General features: G+C 37.6%; 1 protein-coding gene across 1 annotated transcript in view; it reads right to left on the bottom strand.

Annotated features, from left to right (window-relative positions):
* Positions 1–12,795, bottom strand: part of LOC130895821 (hydrocephalus-inducing protein homolog) — a 141,327-nt gene that overhangs the window by 102,697 nt on the left and 25,835 nt on the right. The window contains exons 13-18 of the mRNA XM_057803372.1: positions 12,190–12,303; positions 10,005–10,249; positions 9,255–9,405; positions 9,006–9,201; positions 5,011–5,240; positions 1,438–1,647 (exon numbers count right to left, since the gene is read on the bottom strand). Coding sequence (XP_057659355.1) covers positions 1,438–1,647; positions 5,011–5,240; positions 9,006–9,201; positions 9,255–9,405; positions 10,005–10,249; positions 12,190–12,303 — 1,146 coding nt within the window. The remainder of the gene's footprint in view (positions 1–1,437; positions 1,648–5,010; positions 5,241–9,005; positions 9,202–9,254; positions 9,406–10,004; positions 10,250–12,189; positions 12,304–12,795) is intronic.

The raw sequence follows: 12,795 nt of genomic DNA on the forward strand, positions 1-12,795 counted from the left end.
GATCGTAAGAGTCAGGAATACTTGTGCAAGCGTTGAAAAATATCCTGTCTTCCTTTTCCAGTTCATTCAATTTTCAATTCAACGCAAAGACTTTCGAATTCAAAGCACCCAGCAATTGAATTTCGACCATGCCAATTTTAAAAGGCTGCCTTTTTTCCCTGTCAAAATCCTGGGCAAAAATGGATCATTTGTTCTGAATCTTGAATTACTTTTACAAATATCAAAAAAAAAACTGAGTTTCCTTCCATTTCAAATAAGAATTCTTTTAATTCGTGATGATTAAGAGCTTCAGGTAAAATAGAGTTATTGGTAATCACCAGTCACCAAATTCCTTCTAGAAATGTGTGATATAATGGTAAACAAGTTTTTCTTTCAAAATAACAACAAATTCTACTTTACCGACCTCTGCACTATAGCCAATCAATTTTGAAGATGAAATTTAGGAAAAAAAGTGAGGTTAAATACTAAGATAATACCTAGATGACAAACTCCTAATTATTTAGTAGGCTGATCCATAGATGGCGCTATTAGTATTAAAACCAAATGATTTTCAGTCAGTTATAATCTTGCTGTTAGTTTGTCAGTTGAAAAATACCGTTCAATAAATAGCGGCAATCTTATTTGTACAAAAAAAGATAAAATATTCCAAACTACAAAATTTTCCAGGCCCATATTACAATATTTAATTTTAAGAATCAGTGGATGATTTCAAAGTATAGATAAACAACAAAATTGCACAAAAAATCAATATAATATAATCTGAATCGAATAATACCAAGAAAATAATGAACGTCAATAGGGTATTACACATAATTCGAAATATTTTCTCTATAATTATCAGTTAGGTACTTTTAGTAGGGTTTCAGGTTCAAAATCAGTAGTTAGTTGTGATCTGTACGGTTAATTGGAGGTCAAACTTTAGCTTCAAGATCAACAAGTCGTTTTGCAGGTTCGGTAAATGTCCGACAGAAGATCGAAAAGTGATTTCGACTGTTTTTAACCGACTGTAGTCTGGGAGAGATGCCATCTAGGAAACAATCTTTTTAACAAACACTTCTCAGACTACACCCTACAAAATTGCGTGGAAATGTGTCACAATGAAAAAGAAATTAACTCCAATTATACGAAACTCTATCTACGATACGTTCGCATCAAAAACAATGCCGCATCTTCAAGGTCTTCTTGCAAACTTGCAAGGAATAGCATGCAATTTCTTGCACCATGTCAAGCGGCCTTTAATGTGAACCAAAAACGCATATTCAAATATGCGTCACAAAATTTTCGCTTGGATTATTTAGAAAAGTGATGATGCCATATGTGTACCAAGCCACTGGGTTGATGTTTCGACAGATATATTTCTTTGCAAAAAAATTTTCTAATTACAAGAACATAAAACTCATATTACTGATCTTATCAGCAAATTGTTAAAATACTCACTGCTGATAAATAATCTGGCACGGGTAGTTTCTCGATGACAAAACTGTCCATATCAATTTCTAGTGTATATTCCAATGGTAAAAACGTGATGTTTTGTAAAATTATTGAACGACTGACACAAGATCCCACTGGTATACAGGAGAAATCCACATTTTCAGGAAATAATTTGAGAGACGGGAAGTATACTTCTCCTATTAGAGATATCGATTCCTGAAATTAAATTCGCTTACAAATATATAACAATAAAAAAACTGCAAATCCTTTACTTCAAGATATATGTTTTTGATTTCCTTCTGGTATTATATGTTCGTTTTTAATGAATATTTCTTTATTCGATTTGTAACTTTGTTTATCACCCCTCGTATATTTCATGGCTAACTCACTCTATCTATTATACACTGGCGAGCAAAAAATTGAAGTCATTTCAGAAATTGCGAATAATTTTAGCGTCAACTTTGATAAGGATTAGTAGGCGTTGAAGCAAATTTTTTCCGAGACTTGACAGCTGTCATTAGCTGTCATTCTGCCTTTGTGTTAATTGAACATTCGCATTTCTCTTGCCTGTTTTCCAGTTTACTGTTGATTCTTTGTGTAAAATATTGCAAAGTGTAATGATTTAACAGGCCCGTAACGCCTTTAGATCCGATTGTTGTGACAAGAATTGGTGCACTGTTACAAGATGGTCGGGGGCAACGTGAAACTGCAAGAATCGTTGGTGCTAGTCTTTGTGGTGTGCAAAGGGTGTATCGGCGCTTTCTGAAGACTTGCCTGATCACTAGAAGACCAGAGTCTGGACAAAAAAGAGTTACCACTCAACGAGATGACCGTTGGAATCAGTTGGAAGAAGTGAGAAATGTCAACGTAGTGAATGGACAGTTAGAAGACTTTATGCTGCTGGACTGTCATGCAGAAGAATGTCAGGTCCCCCGTTGCAACGCCATCATCGGACTGCAAGATTGACATTTGCCAGAGATCACGTTCGTTGGAATGATGATGACTGGAGCTGGGTATTGTTCTCAAATGGGTCAGATGGACGTCGACGAGTGTGGAGAAGACCTGGGGAAAGATATGCTGAAGTTTGCATTGACGAGCGTCTTCCATTTGGCGGTGGGTCGGTTATGGTTTGGACGGGAATCACTGCACAAGCTCGTACAGAGTTGGTCTTCATAGAAAATGGCTCCCTAATCTCTCACAGGTATATTACAGAGGTCCTAGAAGATCATGTTATGCCCTTCATGGTGACTATAAGTGAACGTGGCATTTTTATGCAAAATAATACGAGACCACATACAGCCAGAATTGTCAGGAAGTATCTGGATGAGGTAGAAAAAAGGTGGTTTGACTGGCCAAGACCTGAATCCCATAGAACATGTCTGAGACGAGTTGGGACGACTGATCCCCAGACACACACCAGCACCAAGAACTGGCCAGGAGATGAGAAGATTGCTGTTGCAGGAATGGGATAACATCGACCAGAATGTGATTCAAAGTATGCCGCGCCGACTTCAAGCAGTCATCAATACAAGATGAGGGAATACACGTTATTAATGTCAAGTTTTTTTATTTTCTTCGTTCCACATCTTTCCGTAACAACAAAAGGTTGAATTTCGCCCAAAATGTTAATTCGCTGCTTTTTTGGAATAAATCATTAAAACCAAGAAAAAAAATGCAGTTTTCATCTTACAAAAGCACATGCAACGATGTACAGAATACGAAAATTTCACAGAGCATGAAAATTTTAAGGTGGCATCATTTTTTGCTCGCCAATGTATATTTTAGGCCAAGAGCCGGGAAATTTTTGTGAAAAAAGTACGGGAACAGGTATTTTTTTTTTGAATATGTTGAGGGGTGTTGCCTAAATGTAAATTCAAGAGGGCGTAATGGGGGGGGGTGGCTTCAATTCAGCCGCCTTCTTAGAAAACACGTTTTATTAAATATCTCGTGAACCGTGCATCGTACGACAAAAATTGCTCAGATCATTATTGTAGATAATAATATTTGCCATCTTTTTTATTCGAAACTTTTTTTTGTATAACGCATAGGTTTTCAGTTATAGCGTTCACAACTTTTTAATATGGTTTTTTTATAAATATTAAATATTTAGTTACGCTACATCGTAAGAATTGTTATTGTTATTCTTAATATTATTATTATCAATTAATTGTTGGCATCCAATATGTCGTTGTCGCATGTTTGACCGCTGCAATTGGAGCAAATAATGGAGCATTTCATACCAGCTTTTCGGCGTCAGCAGGCAGCTCCGCAATTTTCGGAGCACTTGCACGGATATTATTTGTAACAAACTCGACGGTGCGGGAGCCATAGCAGTTCGAATTGGTTCGAGTCCTTGTGCAGCTCGCTTCCAACCCCATTTTTCAGCGTCGTGATAAAATCCAAGCCAAGTTTGAACCTGTTGGTAGACTCTGAAAGAATGGTAGCGAGCCGTATCTCGTGTTGGAGGTAGAAGAGACAGATTCAACTTTGTTTTACTCGCCAATTTTCCGAAGCATTTGTAGCGAAGCGAGTTAATAGAAACGTCTTCCGGCGTGAGCAATTATATTAGGATCGACGTTATTTTCAGTGAACAACTGTACGGCTTTCAATAGAGATTCGTTCTTTTTTAACGTTGTAAAAACTTTTGATTTCCCTACTTTATATACAGCTGCTGTCCCTAACACTCCTAGTGTAACGGCTATCGAGACAATTGGGGCTGTATAATGTCTCCGAAGTTGATAAAATGTGTGTTTGAAGATAGCGGCTGAAGTGAAGCCCCCCCTCCATGACGCCCACTTGGATTTACACTCAAGGGACACCCCTGAACATATTCAAAAACTAACCTACTTTTTTGGTTGGGGTCTTGGACTATTTACACTGATGCGAGCCTTTAAAGCCAATGATTAATGTTTCCTTTATCATCAGTCTTTAACTGCTTTTACAATTCTTTTTCAGAGTTTGCGATTCTGTACTTTTGCACTCCAATTCAATTCTACTTTTATAATATCTCCCGACATGGCATCTAATCATTTTTCTTCGGATTTCGTTTTAGTTCACCTTTCCGTTCCTTCAATTATCCTTTTTGCATATCTTTCTTCCGACATCCTTTTAGTATGCTTCAATCATATCACTTTTTGAGTTTCTTGTTTCTTACAACTCACCAGTCGAATTTTGCGTCTATTTAAGAGAAACAGTCGTTTGGAAAGAGGTCTATCTATGGCTACACGAACAATGATTTCTATTCGATTATCCGGCCCCAATACGGCGAGGGGGTCCATTTCGTCATTGGTCTTTACGTTATCCCAGTGACCGAGTATCCAAACGATCTGGATCTTGCCAGTCTTCTAGAACATTCGTACCGTCCACCTCAAGTTTAGAGCTCACAGTTTCAGCCGTTATGGCTTGTATGAGAGCTCTGCTGCAATCTGCTGCAAAATCTTGACGTTTTGATCTAGAAGTAGATCGAAGCGAAAAAGAGACCAAAAATCAAAATAATTTATCGACAAACAATTCTAAGAAGTAAAAAGATTGTAAAGTCAATTTATCAACAAAACTGCGATGAATAATTTGATAATTTACCGATTTGGGATATTCACAGATAACCACCATCAATTTTCCGCATTCCTTTTTGTACCGTTTATCTTCTAATATTGGCGTGTACGAGATTATCACATTCAGTTTTTCTTCGACATCCAATATATATTCTATTCGTCTCATTGGTACATTTTCATCCATGATATAAAAGTATGGACTAGTACTCAAACTCATATTCAGAGGTATCTCGGTTTCATTGGTTATGGTTACAGCACCTATAAATATGGAGGTTTCCAATTACAGAGGGTGTTCCAAAAGTATTGTCGTAGCGTACAATTAACTTTACCATTTTTTAACGACTTTCTGGTCGCAGATGTTGAAAACGCAGTGCTACAATACTTGTGAAGAATCAAAAAATGTTGATACCAAAAGAACTTACAATACATTAACAACCCTAACGCATTTTGTCGAATATTCAATTCAACTACCCCATAGTTATGGGGTGATGTGAACGTAATGCTTTATTATTACTGAAATTTTTATACACCAACATAAGAGCAGCAAGAGCAGCCGGATGTCTGAACGACGCTATATGAAAAAACAAAGACATAAATATTGAGGCCAAGGCAAGAGCCTACAAAACTGTAATCGGACCCATAATGACGTACACAGCAGAAACTCGGATCCAGCAAAAACAGAAAGGCTCCTGGAAACAAGCGAAATGAAAGTCCTACGAAAAATTACTGGAAAAACGCTCATAGACTGGGAACGTAGCGACGACATAAGGCAAAAATGCAGGGTGGAAAATATTAACGAATGGGTACTGAGCAGAAAGCGAATGGGACGAACACATAAGTAGATTGAGCGAGTAAAGAATAGTAAGCATAGCACGAGACAACTCACCACTGGGGAGAAGAAGTATGGGAAGACTACGAAAAAGATGGAGTGATGATCTTACCATCAATTGAGGCAATAGGCATGCCGCGAAGAATAAACAGGCAATCTGCCTAAAATGGAAGAAGATAAAGTCACTTCATATGTGAAACTAGATTTAATGTTGAAATCTATCACGTTTTTGGTACTATGAAAATAACAGATCACAAGCAGCAGATAAAATAACAATTCTACGAAATCTTTTTTGTTGTTGTTTAAATTAACAAGAAGCGCGCCTTTTCCGTCTTCCTGGTCAAACTGGTGTTTTTGTTTTTATTTTTGGGGGAGTGCATGGTCGTTCACTGCTCTAACTGTTTTATGTTGTACAGGTACAAAGACAAACTGTGTCTCTCTTTGTTATATCCTTTAAGAAACATTGTAGATTGTTTGAGAAATCGTTTCAGCTATTCTGCACCTATACTACTACACCTTCTCTCTATTTTCTTGGAGGTTTTTTGTCTCACTTCCAAAGATGTTATCACTCCTTCGAGGTAACTAAGCTCGAGACCGACCACCAACTTAATGTCGTTTTTGGACGTCTCCAAGAGTTCGCAAAATTCGTAGTTATCTTTATTTGATATCCCTATCGTCTTGAGGTGGTATTTGATGAACCAGTGCCCTGCCAGAAGACCGACCGCCAACTTAATGTCGTTTTTGGACGTCTCCAAGAGTTCGCAAAATTCGTAGTTATCTTTATTTGATATCCCTATCGTCTTGAGATGGTATTTGATGAACCAGTGCCCTGCCAGAAGATCGACCGCCAACTTAATGTCGTTTTCGGACGTCTCCAAGAGTTCGCAAAATTCGTAGTTATCTTTATTTGATATCCCTATCGTCTTGAGATGGTATTTGATGAACCAGTGCCCTGCCAGAAGATCGACCGCCAACTTAATGTCGTTTTCGGACGTCTCCAAGAGTTCGCAAAATTCGTAGTTATCTTTATTTGATATCCCTATGGTCTTGAGGTGGTATTTGATGAACCAGTGCCCTGCCAGAAGACCGACCGCCAACTTAATGTCGTTTTCGGACGTCTCCAAGAGTTCGCAAAATTCGTAGTTATCTTTATTTGATATCCCTATCGTCTTGCGGTGGTATTTGATGAACCAGTGCCCTGCCAGAAGACCGACCGCCAACTTAATGTCGTTTTTGGACGTCTCCAAGAGTTCGCAAAATTCGTAGTTATCTTTATTTGATATCCCTATCGTCTTGAGATGGTATTTGATGAACCAGTGCCCTGCCAGAAGATCGACCGCCAACTTAATGTCGTTTTCGGACGTCTCCAAGAGTTCGCAAAATTCGTAGTTATCTTTATTTGATATCCCTATCGTCTTGCGGTGGTATTTGATGAACCAGTGCCCTGCCAGAAGACCGACCGCCAACTTAATGTCGTTTTGGACGTCTCCAAGAGTTCGCAAAATTCGTAGTTATCTTTATTTGATATCCCTATCGTCTTGAGATGGTATTTGATGAACCAGTGCCCTGCCAGAAGATCGACCGCCAACTTAATGTCGTTTTGGACGTCTCCAAGAGTTCGCAAAATTCGTAGTTATCTTTATTTGATATCCCTATCGTCTTGAGATGGTATTTGATGAACCAGTGCCCTGCCAGAAGATCGACCGCCAACTTAATGTCGTTTTCGGACGTCTCCAAGAGTTCGCAAAATTCGTAGTTATCTTTATTTGATATCCCTATCGTCTTGAGATGGTATTTGATGAACCAGTGCCCTGCCAGAAGATCGACCGCCAACTTAATGTCGTTTTCGGACGTCTCCAAGAGTTCGCAAAATTCGTAGTTATCTTTATTTGATATCCCTATCGTCTTGCGGTGGTATTTGATGAACCAGTGCCCTGCCAGAAGACCGACCGCCAACTTAATGTCGTTTTGGACGTCTCCAAGAGTTCGCAAAATTCGTAGTTATCTTTATTTGATATCCCTATCGTCTTGAGATGGTATTTGATGAACCAGTGCCCTGCCAGAAGATCGACCGCCAACTTAATGTCGTTTTGGACGTCTCCAAGAGTTCGCAAAATTCGTAGTTATCTTTATTTGATATCCCTATCGTCTTGAGATGGTATTTGATGAACCAGTGCCCTGCCAGAAGATCGACCGCCAACTTAATGTCGTTTTTGGACGTCTCCAGAAGTTCTTCAGACTTTTCATTTGATATGGTCAGGAATTCTTCTTCATTAAGACTTCTGATTCCTCCTCAGTTAGCAGTTCGTTATTAATGTGGCTTGTTGACAAGACTATCTGCCTCCGCATTGCCTGATGGTTATACCTTAGTGGCTTGGTAGTCTCAAAAGCTAAAACTTTTAGAGTTTGTTCATACTACCGCACTAGCTTGGATACGCACTCAATAGCCTTTAAGGCTTTCAAAGTCGCTTGGTTATCAACGAGAAAGTAAACGTGCTCTATAAGAGAAGTTTCTTTGCAATGATTCCGAGGCACTGTTTGATTGACCTAGTGGTATGGAGAGCTTCTTAAGGTGAAGGAGAGGCAGCAAAAAAATCAGTTTTCGAATTTTATCCTTTGTTACTGAGCTCCGTTTTGGATCGTGGGTTTGAGTCTGTATAACCACTGTAGCTTTGGAGAATACCTTGCTCAGATAATTGTTTTAAGTAAGTGTTTTATCCAAAATAACTCTTGGACAATTTACTTCATTGGAAAGTGAAAGTATGAAGTTCTGTCAAGGATAGGTGCACGGGTAGTTGCCTTTTTTCTCCATTTAAATGTAGCTGGTGCTATTTTATTTTTGGAGGTTTTGTGGTTAGAGCCGTTCGCATCTTGCCGTAGAACATGCCTTTATAATTGTCTTCTGCTACTTCTACCTGATTATCGGCGTAGCTTGGGACTGTGAATTTAACGCTACAAGTCTAATAAAAATTTTGTCCAACAACACAGTAGAGGAAATAGTTGCTGGTATGAAAAAAGTTAGGGCTGACGCTATAGACTTTTTTGAGGCTATTTTCAAATTGCAAGGAAAGATTTACAAAATAGTAAGGAAGATATTTAGTATATTTTGGACGAGCTATCGCATGATAATAATAGAGGAGAACGTAGTGAAACGTTTAACTTATGCCATACTGATAATTGTTAAAAACGTATACCGCTCATATTAGATTCGAAATCCAGATTCAATTTTTCAATTTCCATCCCCTTGTCTTTATTATACGTAAGACAACACAACGATTCTTCGGGTATTGTCGGAATGTGCATTTCTACAAACTCCAAACTTGGAGTGGAGAACGATAATTTGGCATCAACAATTTTTACCTTCAATAAAACCGTGAAAACTGTATGCACCTAAAAATATTGGAAATATTGACGTATCGATGATCAATTATGGAAAATCTTACCTTGGCGGATTTTTCAATACTTGCGTAACAATAAACGTATTCTTCTATAGAATTTGGTTTTTTAGATGAACAGGAAATTTCGAAGAATTGGGATTGGTTGTGAGATAACTCCATGTAACTTGGTTCGATTACAAAAACTGATTGTTTGTTGCTACAAAATAAACATAAATTTGACTCAGGTAGTAATCAAAGTAACAAAACATTTTTTTTCCGTAAATATTTTCGGAGATCAAAGATTAGGAAACGGAAAATATTCCCTGGGGACCAGATCTGGTAAATGGCGATCATCTAAGTATAAGAAGTGCGTTTTCCTGATGGGAAAGCACTTTCTTTCTCTTCACGTGCTTTCTAAAATCGTCTCCCCATATTTTATCATTATTGTTTACTTTAAATATTGTTTGTTTTTTCGAAGATGAGTTTAAGAGCACAAATACCATGCGTATCCCAAAAAAGCAACCGCCGTTATTACCATTTCGACCGAAGAAACCGCCTTTGCTTTTTCAGAAGTATATTGACTATAATCATGAAGTCCAACTAATCTGTACACACGATATTCATTGATTGTTAGGTGGTTTCGAAGTTCGACGGATCAGCTGGTTCCAACTCAAGAATTTCAGGATTGTTTTACAAATTATTTGTTCGAAAAATAATAAATTTGTTGGATAATTCAGCTTATTACTATATAATGCTATCAATCCTCTCACTCTGGAAGCCCCAATTGGTATACTAGTCGTTAATATAAATACTCACAGACGCTTTTCGGGATCCTCCAGTTCTTTAAACGTTTTAAGAAATGGTACGTGAGACCAATACAACTTATGTCGTTTTTTTCCAAGATTTGTCAAATTAACAAGAACTTTCGTTGCAATATAAGTCAATTGTGTACCAAGACAGTATTCTGGCTGTAGTATAGGTTCCGATAATATCGCATATCCTACACCTTCTCCAAACAACTGTACTGTTAACATATCGGAATACTCTACGTGAATAAACACCTAGAAAAATTGACTATTCTTGCTTACCCGCTATATTTTCTACTAAAGGTGAGTAATTAAATATATTTTTTGATAAATAGATTATTCTTGACCTGGTGTAAAAATTTTAGTCAAGCAAAGATACTCTTGCAAAACTATAACCAAAAAAAACTCTATCGATTTGAGTAAAAGCAATACAGGATTTTTGTCGCTTCAATGGACACTTCTAGGCATCAGGTTTACCAGAAGATTCGAGCGCAGATTCTGCTACGTAAAGCGCAAAACCTCTATCCATATTCTCTCGAAGTTGGAGAGACTACGGCACTTCAAAACATTACCCTTGGATGCATATAAAATAGAAAATGAAGATATTTGGTATCCCACATTGTGAACTTCCTAAAATTCGACATTCGACGGCGATAAATTCGATGTATTGGCGTAAAAAAATTTAGTCAAGCAAAGATACTCTTGCAAAACTATAACCAAAAAAAACTCTATCGATTTGAGTGAAAGCAATACAGGATTTTTGTCGCTTCAATGGACACTTCTAGGCATCAGGTTTACCAGAAGATTCGAGCGCAGATTCTGCTACGTAGAGCGCAAAACCTCTATCCATATTCTCTCGAAGTTGGAGAGACTACGGCACTTCAAAACATTACACTTGGATGCATATAAAATAGAAAATGAAGATCTTTGGTATCCCACATTGTGAACTTCCTAAAATTCGACATTCGACGGCGATAAATTCGATGTATTGGCGTAAAAAAATTTAGTCAAGCAAAGATACTCTTGCAAAACTATAACCAAAAAAAACTCTATCGATTTGAGTGAAAGCAATACAGGATTTTTGTCGCTTCAATGGACACTTCTAGGCATCAGGTTTACCAGAAGATTCGAGCGCAGATTCTGCTACGTAAAGCGCAAAACCTCTATCCATATTCTCTCGAAGTTGGAGAGACTACGGCACTTCAAAACATTACCCTTGGATGCATATAAAATAGAAAATGAAGATATTTGGTATCCCACATTGTGAACTTCCTAAAATTCGACATTCGACGGCGATAAATTCGATGTATTGGCGTAAAAAAATTTAGTCAAGCAAAGATACTCTTGCAAAACTATAACCAAAAAAAACTCTATCGATTTGAGTGAAAGCAATACAGGATTTTTGTCGCTTCAATGGACACTTCTAGGCATCAGGTTTACCAGAAGATTCGAGCGCAGATTCTGCTACGTAGAGCGCAAAACCTCTATCCATATTCTCTCGAAGTTGGAGAGACTACGGCACTTCAAAACATTACACTTGGATGCATATAAAATAGAAAATGAAGATCTTTGGTATCCCACATTGTGAACTTCCTAAAATTCGACATTCGACGGCGATAAATTCGATGTATTGGCGTAAAAAAATTTAGTCAAGCAAAGATACTCTTGCAAAACTATAACCAAAAAAAACTCTATCGATTTGAGTGAAAGCAATACAGGATTTTTGTCGCTTCAATGGACACTTCTAGGCATCAGGTTTACCAGAAGATTCGAGCGCAGATTCTGCTACGTAGAGCGCAAAACCTCTATCCATATTCTCTCGAAGTTGGAGAGACTACGGCACTTCAAAACATTACCCTTGGATGCATATAAAATAGAAAATGAAGATCTTTGGTATTCCACATTGTGAACTTCCTAAAATTCGACATTCGATGCAGAAAAAGGACTGTACGGCGATAAATTCGATGTATTGGCGGTTCAAAAACTTTGTTCGGACTGATATGTAAGAGCTTGCATCGTCTGTTGCATCATTGTTGGTCGCAGCATCGATTTTGAACGACCATCACGAAATTCATGCCATATGCCAAAAGTCGAAGCGTTTATTCCATTTTTTGACCAAGAAGTAGTCGGAAGTGGATCACCAGGTGAACGCTTATGAATATATCGATTAGTTTGAAATAATATTTCCTATTTACCTGACACTTAATTCTTCCGTTTTCTTTCAGATATATTTCTACTTCAATAACATTCTCAGTTTCTGGTGCAATTGTGAAATTGGTTTCGGATACTTTAATAACTGCAGGAGATGACTTGAAACAAAATTATAGCATCAATAAATGGACAAATAAAAATTAGGAATTGATGTTGGATTTTCAAAAAGGCTATGAGAGGGTCGAAACGATTTACAGGAAAGACTAGAAACAGATTAATCCAGTTTCTGTTATAGAAAGTTATAGAAAATACGGTAAAGAAAATCGCATTAATACATATTTACTTTCAAAATGAAGAATTTTCGAAGCTCTGCATTCATTTGTCACTTAAATACGAGTAAATGTACGACCAAGACAAAAATAAATAAATAAGAGGTTAAAATCTATATCCAATTTAGCGTGGTAATGATCCACTCAATCCTATAGAACTTATATGGGCGCAAGTGAAAGGATTTGTAGCAAAACACAACACGACATTCAAAATAAAAGACGTTGAGCTGCTTTTTGATCAAGCCATTAAGGAGGTGACACCAGAGAACTGGCGAAAAGCAGTCCAGCAGGTCATTAGAGGATAAAATGTGGGATCTTGAC

This window comes from Diorhabda carinulata, chromosome 6 (genome assembly GCF_026250575.1).
Source record: "Diorhabda carinulata isolate Delta chromosome 6, icDioCari1.1, whole genome shotgun sequence".
Classification (NCBI taxonomy): domain Eukaryota; kingdom Metazoa; phylum Arthropoda; class Insecta; order Coleoptera; family Chrysomelidae; genus Diorhabda; species Diorhabda carinulata.